Raw genomic sequence first — 14,426 nt, forward strand, 5'->3', positions numbered from 1 at the left:
TCCTGAGTTCTAGCCAAAGCTCTCTGTTCAGCCAGGCCGGTCTTCTTCCCCGCCAGCTCATCTTTCAGCACATTTTTTTAAATTGTATATTTATATATTATTTATATATATTATTTTATTATATTTATCTTTTTATTATATTGCAAATACAAGATGAGGTATCAGTATCCTCGTCAATAAAAAATCTGATTCCTCTTTACTTAACAAGTAATGGCATTCTCAATCAGTCAACTATTAAATGAGATTGTTGCCCTGCAACAATGACTTGAAATGGATTTTCACATACTTTCTGGCATAGTAGCTTTCTGCCATTAATATTAGTCTATCAAATTTTCACTGCTCACGTACTTCAAAGAGTATTTGTAAATTAACAGCTATTTCATTTTTATTAATTGCATTATGAAAGGGACAGAATAATTAATTATCCAGAGTAACATACTGGAGATTCATGCTGAGCACAAATGCCTCCTCATTGCTAGTATTTCTGTAAACCAAGAAGGGAGGGGGAGACTAATGAAAACTTAATTTATAAAATACATAAATAAATGCACACATTTCCAGATGCAAGAGATACAAAAGTTAATTACATTACTTTACTTACTTTGCTAGTATTTCTGTAAACCAAGAAGGGAGGGGGAGACTAATGAAAACTTAATTTATAAAATACATAAATAAATGCACACATTTCCAGATGCAAGAGATACAAAAGTTAATTACATTACTTTACTTACAGACCATCCAAAAAGCTACAAAATTAATTTATCGGAAAGATTAATATTTTACTCTGGTTACAATGTTCAGAGTTCATTTGTTATCTCTGAAAGAAATTTGTTATCTCTGAAAGATGCCTACTTCCCTGAGCAGCATCCATGTTGCAAAAGCTTTGTCTAAAGCCCCAAAAGCAAACACCTACCACCCACAAGGCCCCGACGGAGGCGTATCATTCAAGCAATCAACAGTAACGATGGGAACACCCTAACAAATTCCTGGAACTGGAGTGACACTGGGCAGCAAGGGACTGCTTGGCTCACAGCCCCGTCCAGTCAGAGGAGATGTCTGGTTTAACATCTCCATCTCACCATATATGCCAAGCCACAAATTAACTCCCAATTCTCTGCAGCATGTCGTCAGTGCTCTTCCACGCCATCTTGTACCATTAACGATCTCCTCCCTTGTCCCTACTGTCATCACAAACATAACCTGTTTATGAGACTAGAAGTACTCGTCCCTGTTTGCTGCCTTCTGTCTTGCAACCACATCGCAGCCGCTCCGTGCAAATAATATATGAACACACACATTTAGGATACACTGGAAGTGCAAAGATGACTGGGTGGAAAAGAAAAGAAAAAGAAATTTAAAAAAGCTAGTGATTTTCCATGTCTCCTCCCCTTCCCTCTGGGCAACACTTTAAAAGAAAGCAAAATATCAATGTGTGAGAAAAGTCAGTTTTTAATAATAGCTAAAAAAAAAATCAAAATAAGAAATGTGTGCTTAGAGCACTTATATTAGACAAGCACTTTCAGCCTAAAAAGATCTCAAGATGCACCTGGTTTCTATAGTTAGAAAGTCAATATATACTTGACGACAAAATACAGAAGATAAAATGTATGCAATTTTAATACATACAACCATTAATACAAATTAGGAGACTTCCATGAAAAACACCTACACCCCCTTTTTTCCCTTTGAATAGACCAAGATCATTCCTGAAATCATAAATCCTGAAGCAAAGGTGACTTCATGCTATTTCCCAGTATCACAGAACATGAAGTGCTCCGTGCCTCTGTCGCCTGAACAGCCCCTTACAGTGCTCCCGTTACAAGAGCAGAAAGGAAATACATAATTTAAGAGCACCCTAAACCTGATCCTTTTTGCCAGAGCCCCCCTCATACAGATAAGAAGAAGAGGCGTGTGGCAGGGCACAATTGCACCCACTCAGCAGAAGCCAGGCTGTTTTTTTATAAGCCCATGAGGCAGCAATCTTAACATTTCCAATTTTTTTCCCATTTTTTTCCAGGTTTTTTGTGGTGCAAGCTCAAGACAGGGCACTGTCGGTCTTTGGCCTTGGACCAGGGACAACGTGAGACAGCTTGGTTATAGGATTTATTTAAAATACCCATGATGGCACAGTGTTTTGGAGAAGTACCTAATGGAAAAATGCCTTCTATGTTAGCAAACAGACGTTTCGCTGTAGTCCAAGCACATAAGACAACGAAGCATTTTGGCAGCATTTTAGAGATCAAAGTTTCATAGCAACTAACCTGTAAAGGCATCTTTGGCTGTGTATGCGAGGGTACACAAATACTTACTGGTCAGGTATCTTTTCCTTGTATTTAATAGGTATTTCTACCAGTAGATATTCCTACTATAAAATTACAGCCTTGTGTTGCTGAAATGAATACGCATCCATGCAGCTCCACAAGGCTTACCTGGGGAATCAGAGAATTATTCCCCAGACAGAGGTTTGCCTGGCCAAATTTCAGTCTTTGGTTTTTGGTTGTGGGGTTTTTTTTTGGGGGGGGGGGGGGTTGTTTGTTTGTTTTTTTTTGTACTTTGTGGCCAAGTAATACAACACTTGGAAAATGACAAAAGGAACACTGCAGTAATTTAAAGTTTGTGGCATTTTTACCATGATTTTTCCTCGTTTGCACCTATAGGTAGGCAATGAACGCCAAGGATTCTGTCTTTAAAAGATTAAGTAAAAAAAGTAAGTTTGTCTGTACCATAAAATAAACGGATTTCCTTCAGCACCAAGGCTGCCAGAAAATACATCCTGGCTTCTTTCTAGCAAATACCAAAGGCGGATGTATGGCCCTATTTATAGTACACTAATGCAATTGTGAAATGCATACCCCATGCACTTTATCTGTATTCAACTTTGACTATACTCTTCATTGAGCTAAGCAGCTTGTGGGAAGGGTCATTCCCAAGACTAAAACTACATTAACTCTGTCCACGTATCAACTGCTTGCAGAGACTCAGGGGTGACCTCAGAGCCCCCCATCCTCTGGTACATCTCCTTCAGGTGCTCTGACACTGATGGGCAGATTGGAAAAGGTGAAAGCTTACATTAAACTAAGAAGCAGGGAAGTTACGACCTGCCTGTGATTAATTTCTCCCCCCAAAACAGGGATAACAACTGTTTCTCCACCTTGGTTCACCTTCTCTCTTTATACTATAAATCCCCACGAAAGGTGCTGAGTCTGATCGCATGCATATCATGCCAAACCCAGCAGACACCAGGCTGGAAACCCAGGCATTGCTGCAAAGCAGATAAACAGTGGCTGTACCAGAAAAGGTCTGTATAAATACAGTGCATTTACACTAAGTAGAATGACACTGCAGAATAATTCCCTCATCTAATACCATGACGAGGGGTTGTAAACATTGCAAGACAATTAACTGCCAGAAGAAGATAACTATAGAGTCTGAAGGCTATCTAGTTAATTCGTGGACACCTGCTCTGCTTTAAGTCTAGCTCTTTTTAAGGTGTCAAGCAATTTCAAATTCATCCCTACGCAAGAGAAAAACTTAAAAAATTATGGTTTCACAAAAATAAAGCAGGAGTCACCCCCTCTTTCTTCAGTTTTCCTATTGCAAAATTATCCACACACATTTTCAACCATTCCAAAGCTAAAGTTAAATGCTTAAGTTAAATGTTTGATGTCAAACCATATACTAAGGTTAAAGGGCTGCAAAGAAGAAGGATACTTTGCGTCTTCTGGCTAGATAGTGAACATGGTTTAAACTACAGGGATTATTTTTTAAGCTAAGGGCCATACGCTACTATATCAGCTCAGTCATCCAATACAATAATCTCAAAAAGCAGCAGCAAAAAATAAGAACTTGTTTTGTTAAATTTAGTCAGTTGTTCTCTGCTTACAGGTAGGAAAACATCAGCAACATTTATACAGCAAAGATCTGATATCCATTTGGGAAAGTAATCTCATTTAGGGTCTTTCTGATTTTTTTTTTCAAAGGAAAGAACTGAAGTAATAGGAGACAGAACTCCAAGTATGCACCATTTTTCTTTATTGCTTGTTTTTTGCTTCCTGCCAGGAGAAGTCATGACTAAGAACAGGAAGGCTATACCTGGTAAATCAGCCGCTCGGTTGACATAAATGCAGTGCCTCCCCAAAGCAGCCCTGCAGTGTGGCTGAGGGCATAGCAATGCACAACCTCACCCTGCCAATGACTGAGAACACTCCTCCAGCGCATAAAAACAAGCGATTTGTTTCTGTGCATCTGCTCGGTCAATCTGCTCCCTAGAACAGGCTTGCTCACTGGTGGTGGATGTGATCAGCTTCCAAGGGTCAGTGTTTTCTTGTACTTTGACTTAAAATGAACAAAAAGCTTCTGTAGCTGTAAGGTCAATGGTATGACAGAGGTGGCAACTGTTGCGTGAGATATGAAGATAGCAACAGGGAAGTATGACATGTCTTTATCCACGTTCAGACAATTGCTAGCTCGGTCGTACCCAGTCCTGACAGACTCTGGAGTGCTATCAAAACAGAAGGTACTCATCATAATGTATACAGCACTGCAGGGGGGGGACAAGCTCTTTAACTCTCCCTGAATGGGAACCCCACCGCTACCGCTAGCAATGGGTTGCACAGGGATTACTATACCTGACCGAGGAATGTCTTCGACCACTGTTGCTTGACTTCACTGAAAAGATTTACAACTAAGCAATTTTCCAACACCCAAGTATTTAAAGAGCTACTCTGTCATCACTTCTGAACTAGTTTTCTTCACTGCTGGATCAGTGAAACTAGATGCTGAAAACCAATCTTGTCAAAAGTGGCAAGGTATCTTCTTGGAGCCTACAGGAACCTTTCTATTGACTTGGATCTCATCCCTAAGGACCACCAGACCAGTATTTCTCCATTTGCAAGTAAAAACAAAAGGGGGAGGAGTAGAAGAGAGAGCTAGTTCAATCACAATCATTACATAAAGCTCACAATGGACAGATGCTGCCAGGGCCCTGAGTGCACTAAGAGGCCATGACCAGCCTCACGAAACCCCCAGTTTCACGTTCTGCCCGTGGATCCAGGAGCTCTGTTTCAGCTGAGGGTTGGGCCTTCAGTCCTTGCCAGAGCAGGTCCGCCTGTCTCCAGTCCTGCCTCTGGTCGCATCTCCTGAAGGGACCTCAACCCCACATTGTAGGTATCTTCTCTCCTGAACAATGCCCTCAGGCAAGCTCTAGCTCATCCCCATCCCTGCCTCCAGCCTCATCTCCTGCTGCTCCTCCCTGGATGGACCCTGGACCTGGTTCACTGCCATACCTGGGACTGCTGATGGACCCTGTCACCAACACCCAGCTCTGGCCCGTGTTCAGGCCCCGTGGGACTGCACACCAACAGTGAGGGCACTGCATGTGCTGGGGTCACCCTCAGCTCCCAGCTCATCCCCCCTTGTGAGGCAACCCTGCTCCTGCTCCAGGAGAGATGCTGGCCCGTTACACCTTCTACAAAAGGCTCTTTTTATATTCTTTATGTGTATCTCTAAATATTTACTTGCTGGAGTGAGATGAAGAGCTTGTTTTGCTACTACTCTCTGAGCAAACCCATAGCCCAGAACAGCTTCTTCCTTATACTGCAAAAGCAGTACCTTTTCCAAGAGAGCTATAAAGATGAGCCACTTCTGTTCACAAAAGGTGAAAATACAGAGTTTTAATTCATGTGGAAAACACTTTCTTTCCACACATTGATCACAAATACATGACTAGACAAAACCTGAGGGTGGGGTTTGGTTTTGTTTTGATTTTTTTTTTTTTTTAAACTGTTGCTTCCTTATTGGAATAAAATAGTGAATTATTGACTTACCAAGGGTGTTCTCAGAGTTACACAAATACATCATAAACCTAGATAACAAATGCAATTTTATTATATTTCCCACATGAACATAACACCAAACTGTTTTTTGGTTCTATTCTTCTCTTTCACTTCCTGAAACACGTGTTTAGGACTGACCCACGTTTACTTAGATAAGAAGCAGGCTATCACCAAATTGTGTTGGAACAAAGTGGATTAAAACAAAGATGTTGTTAAACTAAAGAAATATTTCACCTGAATAAAAAAAGTGAGGAAAAACAGAGTCCAGTATAATTCTGGAAGATGCTCATGCACTTCAGCCCTACGCTGCAATGCGCTCATCTGCTTTTCTTCAGCTTTCAAGCATTGAAGCAAGATCTACTTTATAACATGAGCTGCTGAAATCATGAACAACATGAAAGCTACCCTTCCAGGAGCTCAGCTGGAATTTGAATTTAAGCAATGAAAATCTCCTCCTTTGAAACTCACTGTGATATTTAAAGTTTTGCACCCCTGAGACCGGGTTTTCAGAGAGCGAGTGCCTACGTGCCACTCACTTCCATGCAGTTCAGACTAAGCACTGCACGGAACGAGTGCCTGTGGCTGTACCAGAGGTATTTGTTCATGTTTGAAAATGTCTTTTAAAAAGGTTATTGTCTCAAAATATCCAGTATGGTATTAGGACACTGCATGGTGCTGGTCCCCTTATGCATAATCACTACTGTCCCTATAATGAGTAAGATCTGACATTGCAGAAGCATGTCAGGACAGCCAAATGAGCTGGAGCAATTACTATTGGAGTGCTAACCAGCTGACCAAGAGAGTCAATAAAATAAATGCTGTGAGGCAAAGTGAGCTGTGTGTTTGTGTGAAACCTAGTGCAGCAAGAGCTTCTGATCATGGCATGCGTTCACGGTCAACCTGACAGAAGTTATATTTCTTAAGCTACGGCATTCCAGATAGTTTCAGTTCAGTGAGGATGGCCATGCTGCCTTTCAGAAGAATTTCTTGTTCTCAATTTCAGCATTTTTTTCTGACAGTTGAGGGAAATCGAGAGGTAACAGGAAGGTGTTATTCACTGAAAACACTTCTAGTATATTTTTCCCACTTCAAATTTTATCTAAAAACTTCCCAACTTCAGAACTTCAAATGGCCCGAAGATGACCTGCAGAATTTTGTGCACAGGAACTAGGTGGAGAAAGGCAGGTTTAGGAAGTTGATCTCATATTAATCAAGGACATCTGAACAGTCTGCTGGGCTCACAGATATTTTAAAGTGTCCTATGCAACAACCTGAGCCTGAAGTTTTGAATAAGATAGTAATTCTAGGCCTGTTAATCAAGGAAAGAGCCTTCAAAACAAACTAATCTCTACAAAGGTTTGGGCACAATATTTCTGGAGATTCCGCATATTTAGGAAAGGTAAGTCATAGCCCCAAATTCCCCTTGCCATTCTCTTCCTGTATACAGTGGACATGTTTTAAAAGTTTCAAATATTTCAGCATCTTTTGGCACTTACTTCAAATGCACACGGCATACATCAAAGTAAGCCAGAGCTCTGCTGTCTTGGGCAGCGGACTGAGATACCCACATGGATGAGACAGGGCAGACGCGTGGAAAGAAATAATTGACTGTCACAAGGCAAGGCTTAGCAGAAGTGAGACAAACCCATAAAACATATAGGAAGAAAGAATACACCAACATGAAAAAACTCATGACGAGTTGATAAAGATTTTGGGTTTTAAATGGTGGTATTGGTGAACAAGAAGCCAAATAAAGCTACCTCCTTCCAGTTCAAGTATGGCACCTACAGAGCAGCGTATTTGTTTTGGGTGGCTAAGCTGAACTCCTCAATTTGGTGAGAGAAGGGAGTCCTCCCTGTGAGATGGGTTGTTGCTTTCCTGACACTGCAGGCCAGCTGCCACCATACAGGACAGATCAATACTTGCCATATTTAAATACTCTAACTTTCCTGCTTGGCTTTTGAACTATGGCATTTTCAAAAGATTTGGGAAGAAGTATCAACACAGGAGAAAACTGTTGGAAAGAAAAAAACAGGTGAGGAAGAGCAGAGCAGAAATAAGGGCATGCACATCTGCAAGTGTTCTGACATCAGGTCCCTCCCACATCTTCTCCATGCTGTCCATCTCTAAAACAGGGGTGGGTCTGTGAATACAAACCAGGAAAGTTGTGAAGATGACTACACTAGAGCTTGTGAAGCAATCAGATACTATGTGCGTCGATCAGTTTTTCAATCTCATTACAATACCTCAATGCTAAAGATTTCCTTTTCTAATTCTCCCAGCTGCTCTGAGATAAATCGGTTTACAAAACTATTGTGCTTTGTGTTCAGCTTTATTTAGACTGGTTTAGCAATTGGAATCATAGAATCATAGAATCATAGAATCATTGAGGTTGGAAAAGACCTCTAAGATCATCGAGTCCAACCATCAACCCAACACCACCATGCCCACTAAACCATGTCCCTAAGCGCCTCATCTACACGTCTTTTAAATACCTCCAGGGATGGGGACTCCACCACTTCCCTGGAGCTGCTGTTAATAACAGAAATCCTATCTGGCAATTGCAGCACGGATATCCCAATTTGCCAGAAGATTCTTACCTGTCATGCTTACTCTTACTTTTGCAAAGCACCCAAGAGCTCCACATAAACGTCTGGATTAGCCTCTCAGATTAATAAACAGATTCTAAAGCCTTCCCCCCCCCCAAGAAATCACATTACCAGTTTTAATTTTCTCACAAAAAATTACGCCAACAACCTCCTCCCCAAATGAACATCCCATGATTTTTTAAAAAGGCACAAATAAAATTAGTTTACAAGAGACGTTATATTATTAAAACATATGCTGACATCAACAACGCTCAAGCCTCTATAATGGCATTTTGTTCTTCATTGGTATTTACATTATTATAGTTCTTATGTATTGCCCTGGAAATCAGCTTTGAAGTGGAATGATGAATAAATGAAGATTTATTATTATTATCCTTATTAGAGGGATTTTAAAGTCATTAGAGACCAACAAGACATAATAATCATATTATATTCAATCTTCTCTAGAACATCTCCTTTGATAGGCCTGCTAACTCAATTATTTAAATATATATTACAGCAAAATGCAGCGTGCCTTCTACAGTTTGGGATAAGATGGCAATTTTTATGTTGTTTTCAGTTAACCAGAATTTGTTCTTACGGAATTCATGGGTTTCACAGTGGGTTTCTCAGTTTTAAACACTAGAGTTTCAAATTTACAGTGAACACCTGGCTCAATGTGTCTGCTCAATTGAAAAAAGAAAGGTTAAAAGCTGGGGAGGAGATGAGGCACTGGAGCACAATCTTAACCTGCAGTGACTTTTAAAAGTAAGATCCTCACAGAAGCGATGATCTCTCAAATAGTCAATAGACTTGGCTTCAACCAACCACCACCAGGCAAGAAGGAAAAAGCATCTAGAGGCTCTGAGGAAGAACAGAAGCAGAACTGCACCACTCCAAGCAGTTCAGAAAATAAGTCTCTGGATTCAAAGTGACATCTATAGTCGAGCAAAAACTACTGATTAGAAAAAAAATATCCAAACACTGTATACCTGGAAATTATCTCCTTTTTGTCTAAAGAAGGGTGGATAAACCCTAAGACTAACATCGCAACCCCTGAAGAAAGCTTTGGAAATGTTAAGCGGTCTTCTAGACAGGCCACAATCTAAGGACTTGGAGGGAGGGCTGGCAAGACAAGTATAAGGCTCATGGCATGCAAGCTGAGTGACAACAAAAAGGCAGAGGGCAAAGCTGCAGCCTTGTTGGTGCTCATAACTCCTGCATGGCTTCTTTGCCTGCTTCTCCCATGAGAGGAAGAGGAAAAAGTGCTGAAGGACTATAAGTGTGTTCAGAGCAAAGGAAGTCAAAGTTGGCAATGCAATAATGATGTTGTTCTGGCAACTTCTGCAACATGAACAGAGAATTGTTATCCAAGGCACAGAGAGCAAGGAGCTGCACAGGAATTACTTAGGTCCTTTCCACCCTTCCTTTACTCATGAAGTCCTGTACCATGAGCTTACCCCAAATGAGAAGCTTGGAGACACCACCATTTACACAGTTCTGAGACCACCTCGATGTCTTCTTTAGTTCAGACAACTAAGGATTGTTACTACATGTACAGCAGAACTCTTTCACAGCAAGAATCCACGTTTAACTACAACTAGACAGGTCTTCTCTCCTCCCCCCAGCACTCTCATTATAATTACAGCTCTTTTCCATCAGTTACAAGAGGGAACCTTATAACCCCAGGCTATGACTAACCCCCTTCTTCTCTGCCCTCTGAAACTTCCATCGTTACTCAACCTTGACAGCAGAGATGGTATAGAGTAGCCACTGGCTCTGTATCACGGCAGGCTGGCATTGGCAGTTCTTATTGCCCAGCTGGAAAACAAGTGCAATGGTAATGAAGACCATCTAGTTCATTCCTCAGTAGCTCCACTTGCTACTTGTGGAGCTGCAGTTATAGCAGTGGAGCAAAATAGGAAAGCTCTTGAGCACCAGAGAAGATGGAGCTCACAGAAAATCACATGAACAACTGCACATATTTGTGGAAAAAGGGTGGTATGTGGGAAAGCGAAAGGTTTTTTCAGCTGTGGCTAATGCTTTCAACCACACACGACAAAAATCCTTAAGTAGCAAAAAAACCCAGCAGCCTAAGGCAAAGGTAAAAGCAAAACTGGCTAGAACCAAATAAAGTATTTTCATACTTCCTCTCACTCAAAATGACCTATTTAATGCAAAAGCAAGATGGAAAGTACAATCCTTACTGTTGACTCTGCCTGCAACTTGTCTGTTCAAAGAAGAAAGAAGAATACCGTTTTCATCTCAGGTGTTAAGCAATCAGCGAGGGGCAATAAATATACTGTAAGCTGCATCTTTCAGATCACACCAGCTGCCCAGGGAAGGCAGCACCAGCATTGAGGTATTTTCCTTTAATTCTGTCATTGCTGTTCCAAGTCCTTCAGGATTTTCTCCACTTGTGAAACATCTGAGGCAATCTGGGCTACTACAACTATGAAGCTTGTACCTGCTAGTTCTGTACAGGTGCTTTATGTCAGATTAGTCCCCAGATGCAAACACTGCAAGTGTTCATCATCTATGACTATCATAATTTATGGATACTAATATTCTCAGGGTGTTATCAATGCTATCACTACATCAGCTACCTTCCAACCCCACTTGTCATCTCTGTTTCTTTTACTTTGCTGCCTTCTTACCCAAAACCTCTCACTGATTGCCTCTAATTCCCTTTCCATTACCTTCTTGCTCCTCATGAACCATCTGATTTCCCTGCCGTTCACCTTGGTCTTGCTCTGCCTAGTCATTCTGCAGTTAATTTTTGATCCTTACAGGCTGCAGAGATACTTTGCTCTTGGCCACTGGCCAGATGAAACACTTCTGTCCCTTCCCAGCAATAAGCAAGGAAACATTCAGCAGCTCTTGGCACTTGGAACTGGATGGGGGAAATGCATGATGGAAGTGCTGCAGTGCTCTTTAACCTTCGTTGACTCTGTGGATCCTCCTGTATCTCTGGGAACTTATTCTGCTAAGATTTGTCATCCTAGCTGAGATCGTCTGTTCAAATCTAGCACGACTATGCTCTCTCCTTGTAGGAAGTTGATGATGACAGGCCTCTGATATGGCACTGACTTCCTCCTTGATGACTTAAGGAATAACTCTGCAGAATATGTTACATGGAATTAATTTGGGACTAACAACATGAAAGTTTAATAGAAAATGAAGTGGGCAGAATACTCTGAGCTTTCAGAGCTAACTCATAACAAACAATGCAATTGCCACTATGATTTCCAACGTGGAAGAAGGGGGAGCAGGAATAGTAGTCAGTCTCCTATGAAAGAGCTCTAGGCATTTGGCAAATCCAGAAGATTGTTAAGAAGGACAATAAATATGATGTTAAGGTGTATTTTTCTTGCCTCTCTTTTTTTATATTGAAAAATTGTGTTCAGGAACTATGCAAAGCACTGGACACGTGAAGCATGCGGCTTCCTGCTTCTGGGCATTTAAGCATCCTGTTGATCATTTATGAGTCCCAAAAGGACAGCAGTAAAGCCAGGTACACTCCAGGTCACCTTTCTCATACACCCAATTCCTGATCTGGAGGCTGTCCCTCAGCAGCAAGGGAAAAACATGGTTTTTGTGCTCATTCTGGTTACCATTCAACAAATCGTTTAAGTCACAGACTCCAACTCTCTGCTAAAAAAGGGTCAGTCATTGAACAGGATCTTTAGCAATGACAAACTGTGTACCTAAACTATGTACCAGAAAATGGTTAACAGAGGGTAGTATTCCTGACATTGATAGGTTTCTGTAAAATAGGGAACAATTAACAGCCCGCAAATGGATTGCACAATAGCTAAATTACACCGCTGACACCAGTCCAGCTCTATAAAGTGGGAGCCCTTTAAAATCCCTTCGGTCTTCTTGATCCTCTGCTTCCAGAAGTTACTTTAGGTTTCTTGTCACTAAAGTTATGATCTTTGGCCCACAGCATGCAGTTAAACAAAAAAAACCCTAAGGCACGCATATTGCCAAAAATTGCTCCCTCACTAAATATCAGCTAAAATATAAACTCAAATTCCTTTAGTAAACTAATAGAGCGTTCTGTTTGTGACAGCACTTAAAGACTGTTTTAAATAAAAGCAACATACTGAACTCACAATTCCAAAACCAGCATCTCTCAGGTTAGTGAAGGAGCACACACAGGAAAATAACCCATCATTCGGGCCTGAAGTTTGCTGAACAACTACCTTCTCTTCAGATTATGCCTCTAAGTATTCTTACTTTGGGATCCACTGTTGGGAGCAAGCTAGCCCCCAGAAAAGTTGAAAAAGTAAAATATCATTGCTCTTGAAATTAAAGGGAGATATTTTTTGCTGCTAGATGCGTCATTCTCACTTCTACACAAACAATTGCTATAAAAACCACCAGAGAAGAGAAGCTTAGTGTAGTCAGTAGCAATGCACCTATTTTAAGAATAACAGTACCAAGTTAGCTTATTCACAGCTGACTTAACTTTCAGATAGATATCTGGGCAGATCTAGAAATCTCATTTCTGAACAGTCTTCCAGATAAGTCCTAACATTTAAAAAACTGAATTATTGTTTAGATCACTATCTAAACAATACAACATATATTAACAGAATCGGGGGGGGGGAAGAGGAAGAAAAATCATGAACCTGACTATACATTTTATCTTATACAACTTTCCTGATGCACAAGTGTCTGTGATAATACCTGGATCATAGACCAGTCTTCCCACACAGTGAAACAGATGTTTTCATCCCATGTTCAGAGCTTCCCAGTACCAATGAATCCCTCACAGAAGGTTATTTCTAGTTTCATTGTACCTTCAAATCCTGTTTGCTATAGGATTTCAGAACTAATGTTTTATTGCTTTACAGGACAACAGTATTGGGGAATTATTTTTATTACTGAACAGATTTTTATTTTTAGGAAATGAGTCAACTATTTTGGTACCTAATGACAAATATAACAGAGACACATATATAAATATGAGGGGGTTGTGCAACTCATTGCCTTTGAGCTATTCCAGGATTCGCGGCGTTAAAGACCATGCAGTACTGTACAGCACTTAGAATGTTAATTTTCCACTAAGGATTTCACCCCGACCTCTGTTTCAGGTGTCATGGTACTGTCCCTTGGAGGGGCCAACTGCACTATCATAGTGATTTATTTTAACATGCATTTTCCTTTCTATTTTGTGAAAGGTTAAGGCTCCCAAATATACCTTCCAGAACATTCATGATGTTGGGAGAAAGATGAAATCCTGCAACACTTACCACCAAACACATCTCCGTTCTGATAGTTTTTCCCCTTCTGAGTTTCCTCTTCATTTTGAACAGTAGAAACATGCTTGGCGGAGGCACAGCCCATAGCTTCATTCAGACAGCTCCAGCTGGACCGAACCACAAATCATGTCTAGAGATGCATGCTCATTGTTTGAAAAATAATCGACCTTCCCGTGTGGTTGTCAGGACACTTCTACCTAATGATGGTGAAAGAGAGAGAAAAATATTGACAAAAGGTAACCTCTAGATGTAGAGCTTTGAAGACAAATAATGGGGTTTGTCTTTGGAGGGAAGGACAAGAGCACAGGCTGTCTCCATCGTCTTAGGTTGTTAAAACCGTATTCAACAAACATCTGATATACGTACATCATGATACAGGTAGACCAATCCTGCCTTGGGACAGGAACTCAGTGTCTCCTTCAACTCTACTATTTAACCCATGGCTTGAAGAAAGCAACATGCGCACAGATATGTTTCCCACAGAACACAGGGGTTTTTTGGAAAGAAGGTAAGAAACCAGGAATATCTGCTCCTCCTGTTCCTTTTACTAATCTACCCATCAAGCCAGATTTCTTACAAAATGTTTTAGTGATTAAGAGCTGTTAATTGCAAGTGTCCAGACAAAATACCCCCCCCAAATCAATTAAAGATTTTATGTTAATAGATGTGAAAGGCGATAGCCAGCTGTATTATCGTTTTTCTACATGATCATTACTCTACTGGATCCATAAAAC

The 14,426-nt window shown here is 40.8% G+C and overlaps 1 protein-coding gene across 1 annotated transcript in view; it reads right to left on the reverse strand.

The window, feature by feature from the left end:
- The window catches only part of CUNH1orf21 (chromosome unknown C1orf21 homolog), an 80,772-nt gene extending 66,887 nt beyond the window's left edge, over positions 1-13,885 (reverse strand). Inside the window, exon 1 of the mRNA XM_009275832.2 lies at positions 13,684-13,885. Coding sequence (XP_009274107.1) covers positions 13,684-13,777 — 94 coding nt within the window. The 5' untranslated portion in view covers positions 13,778-13,885. The remainder of the gene's footprint in view (positions 1-13,683) is intronic.
- Positions 13,886-14,426: the final 541 nt, after the last annotated feature.

This window comes from Aptenodytes forsteri, unplaced genomic scaffold (assembly GCF_000699145.1).
Source record: "Aptenodytes forsteri isolate BGI_AS27 unplaced genomic scaffold, ASM69914v1 Scaffold289, whole genome shotgun sequence".
NCBI classification, from domain to species: Eukaryota; Metazoa; Chordata; class Aves; order Sphenisciformes; family Spheniscidae; genus Aptenodytes; species Aptenodytes forsteri.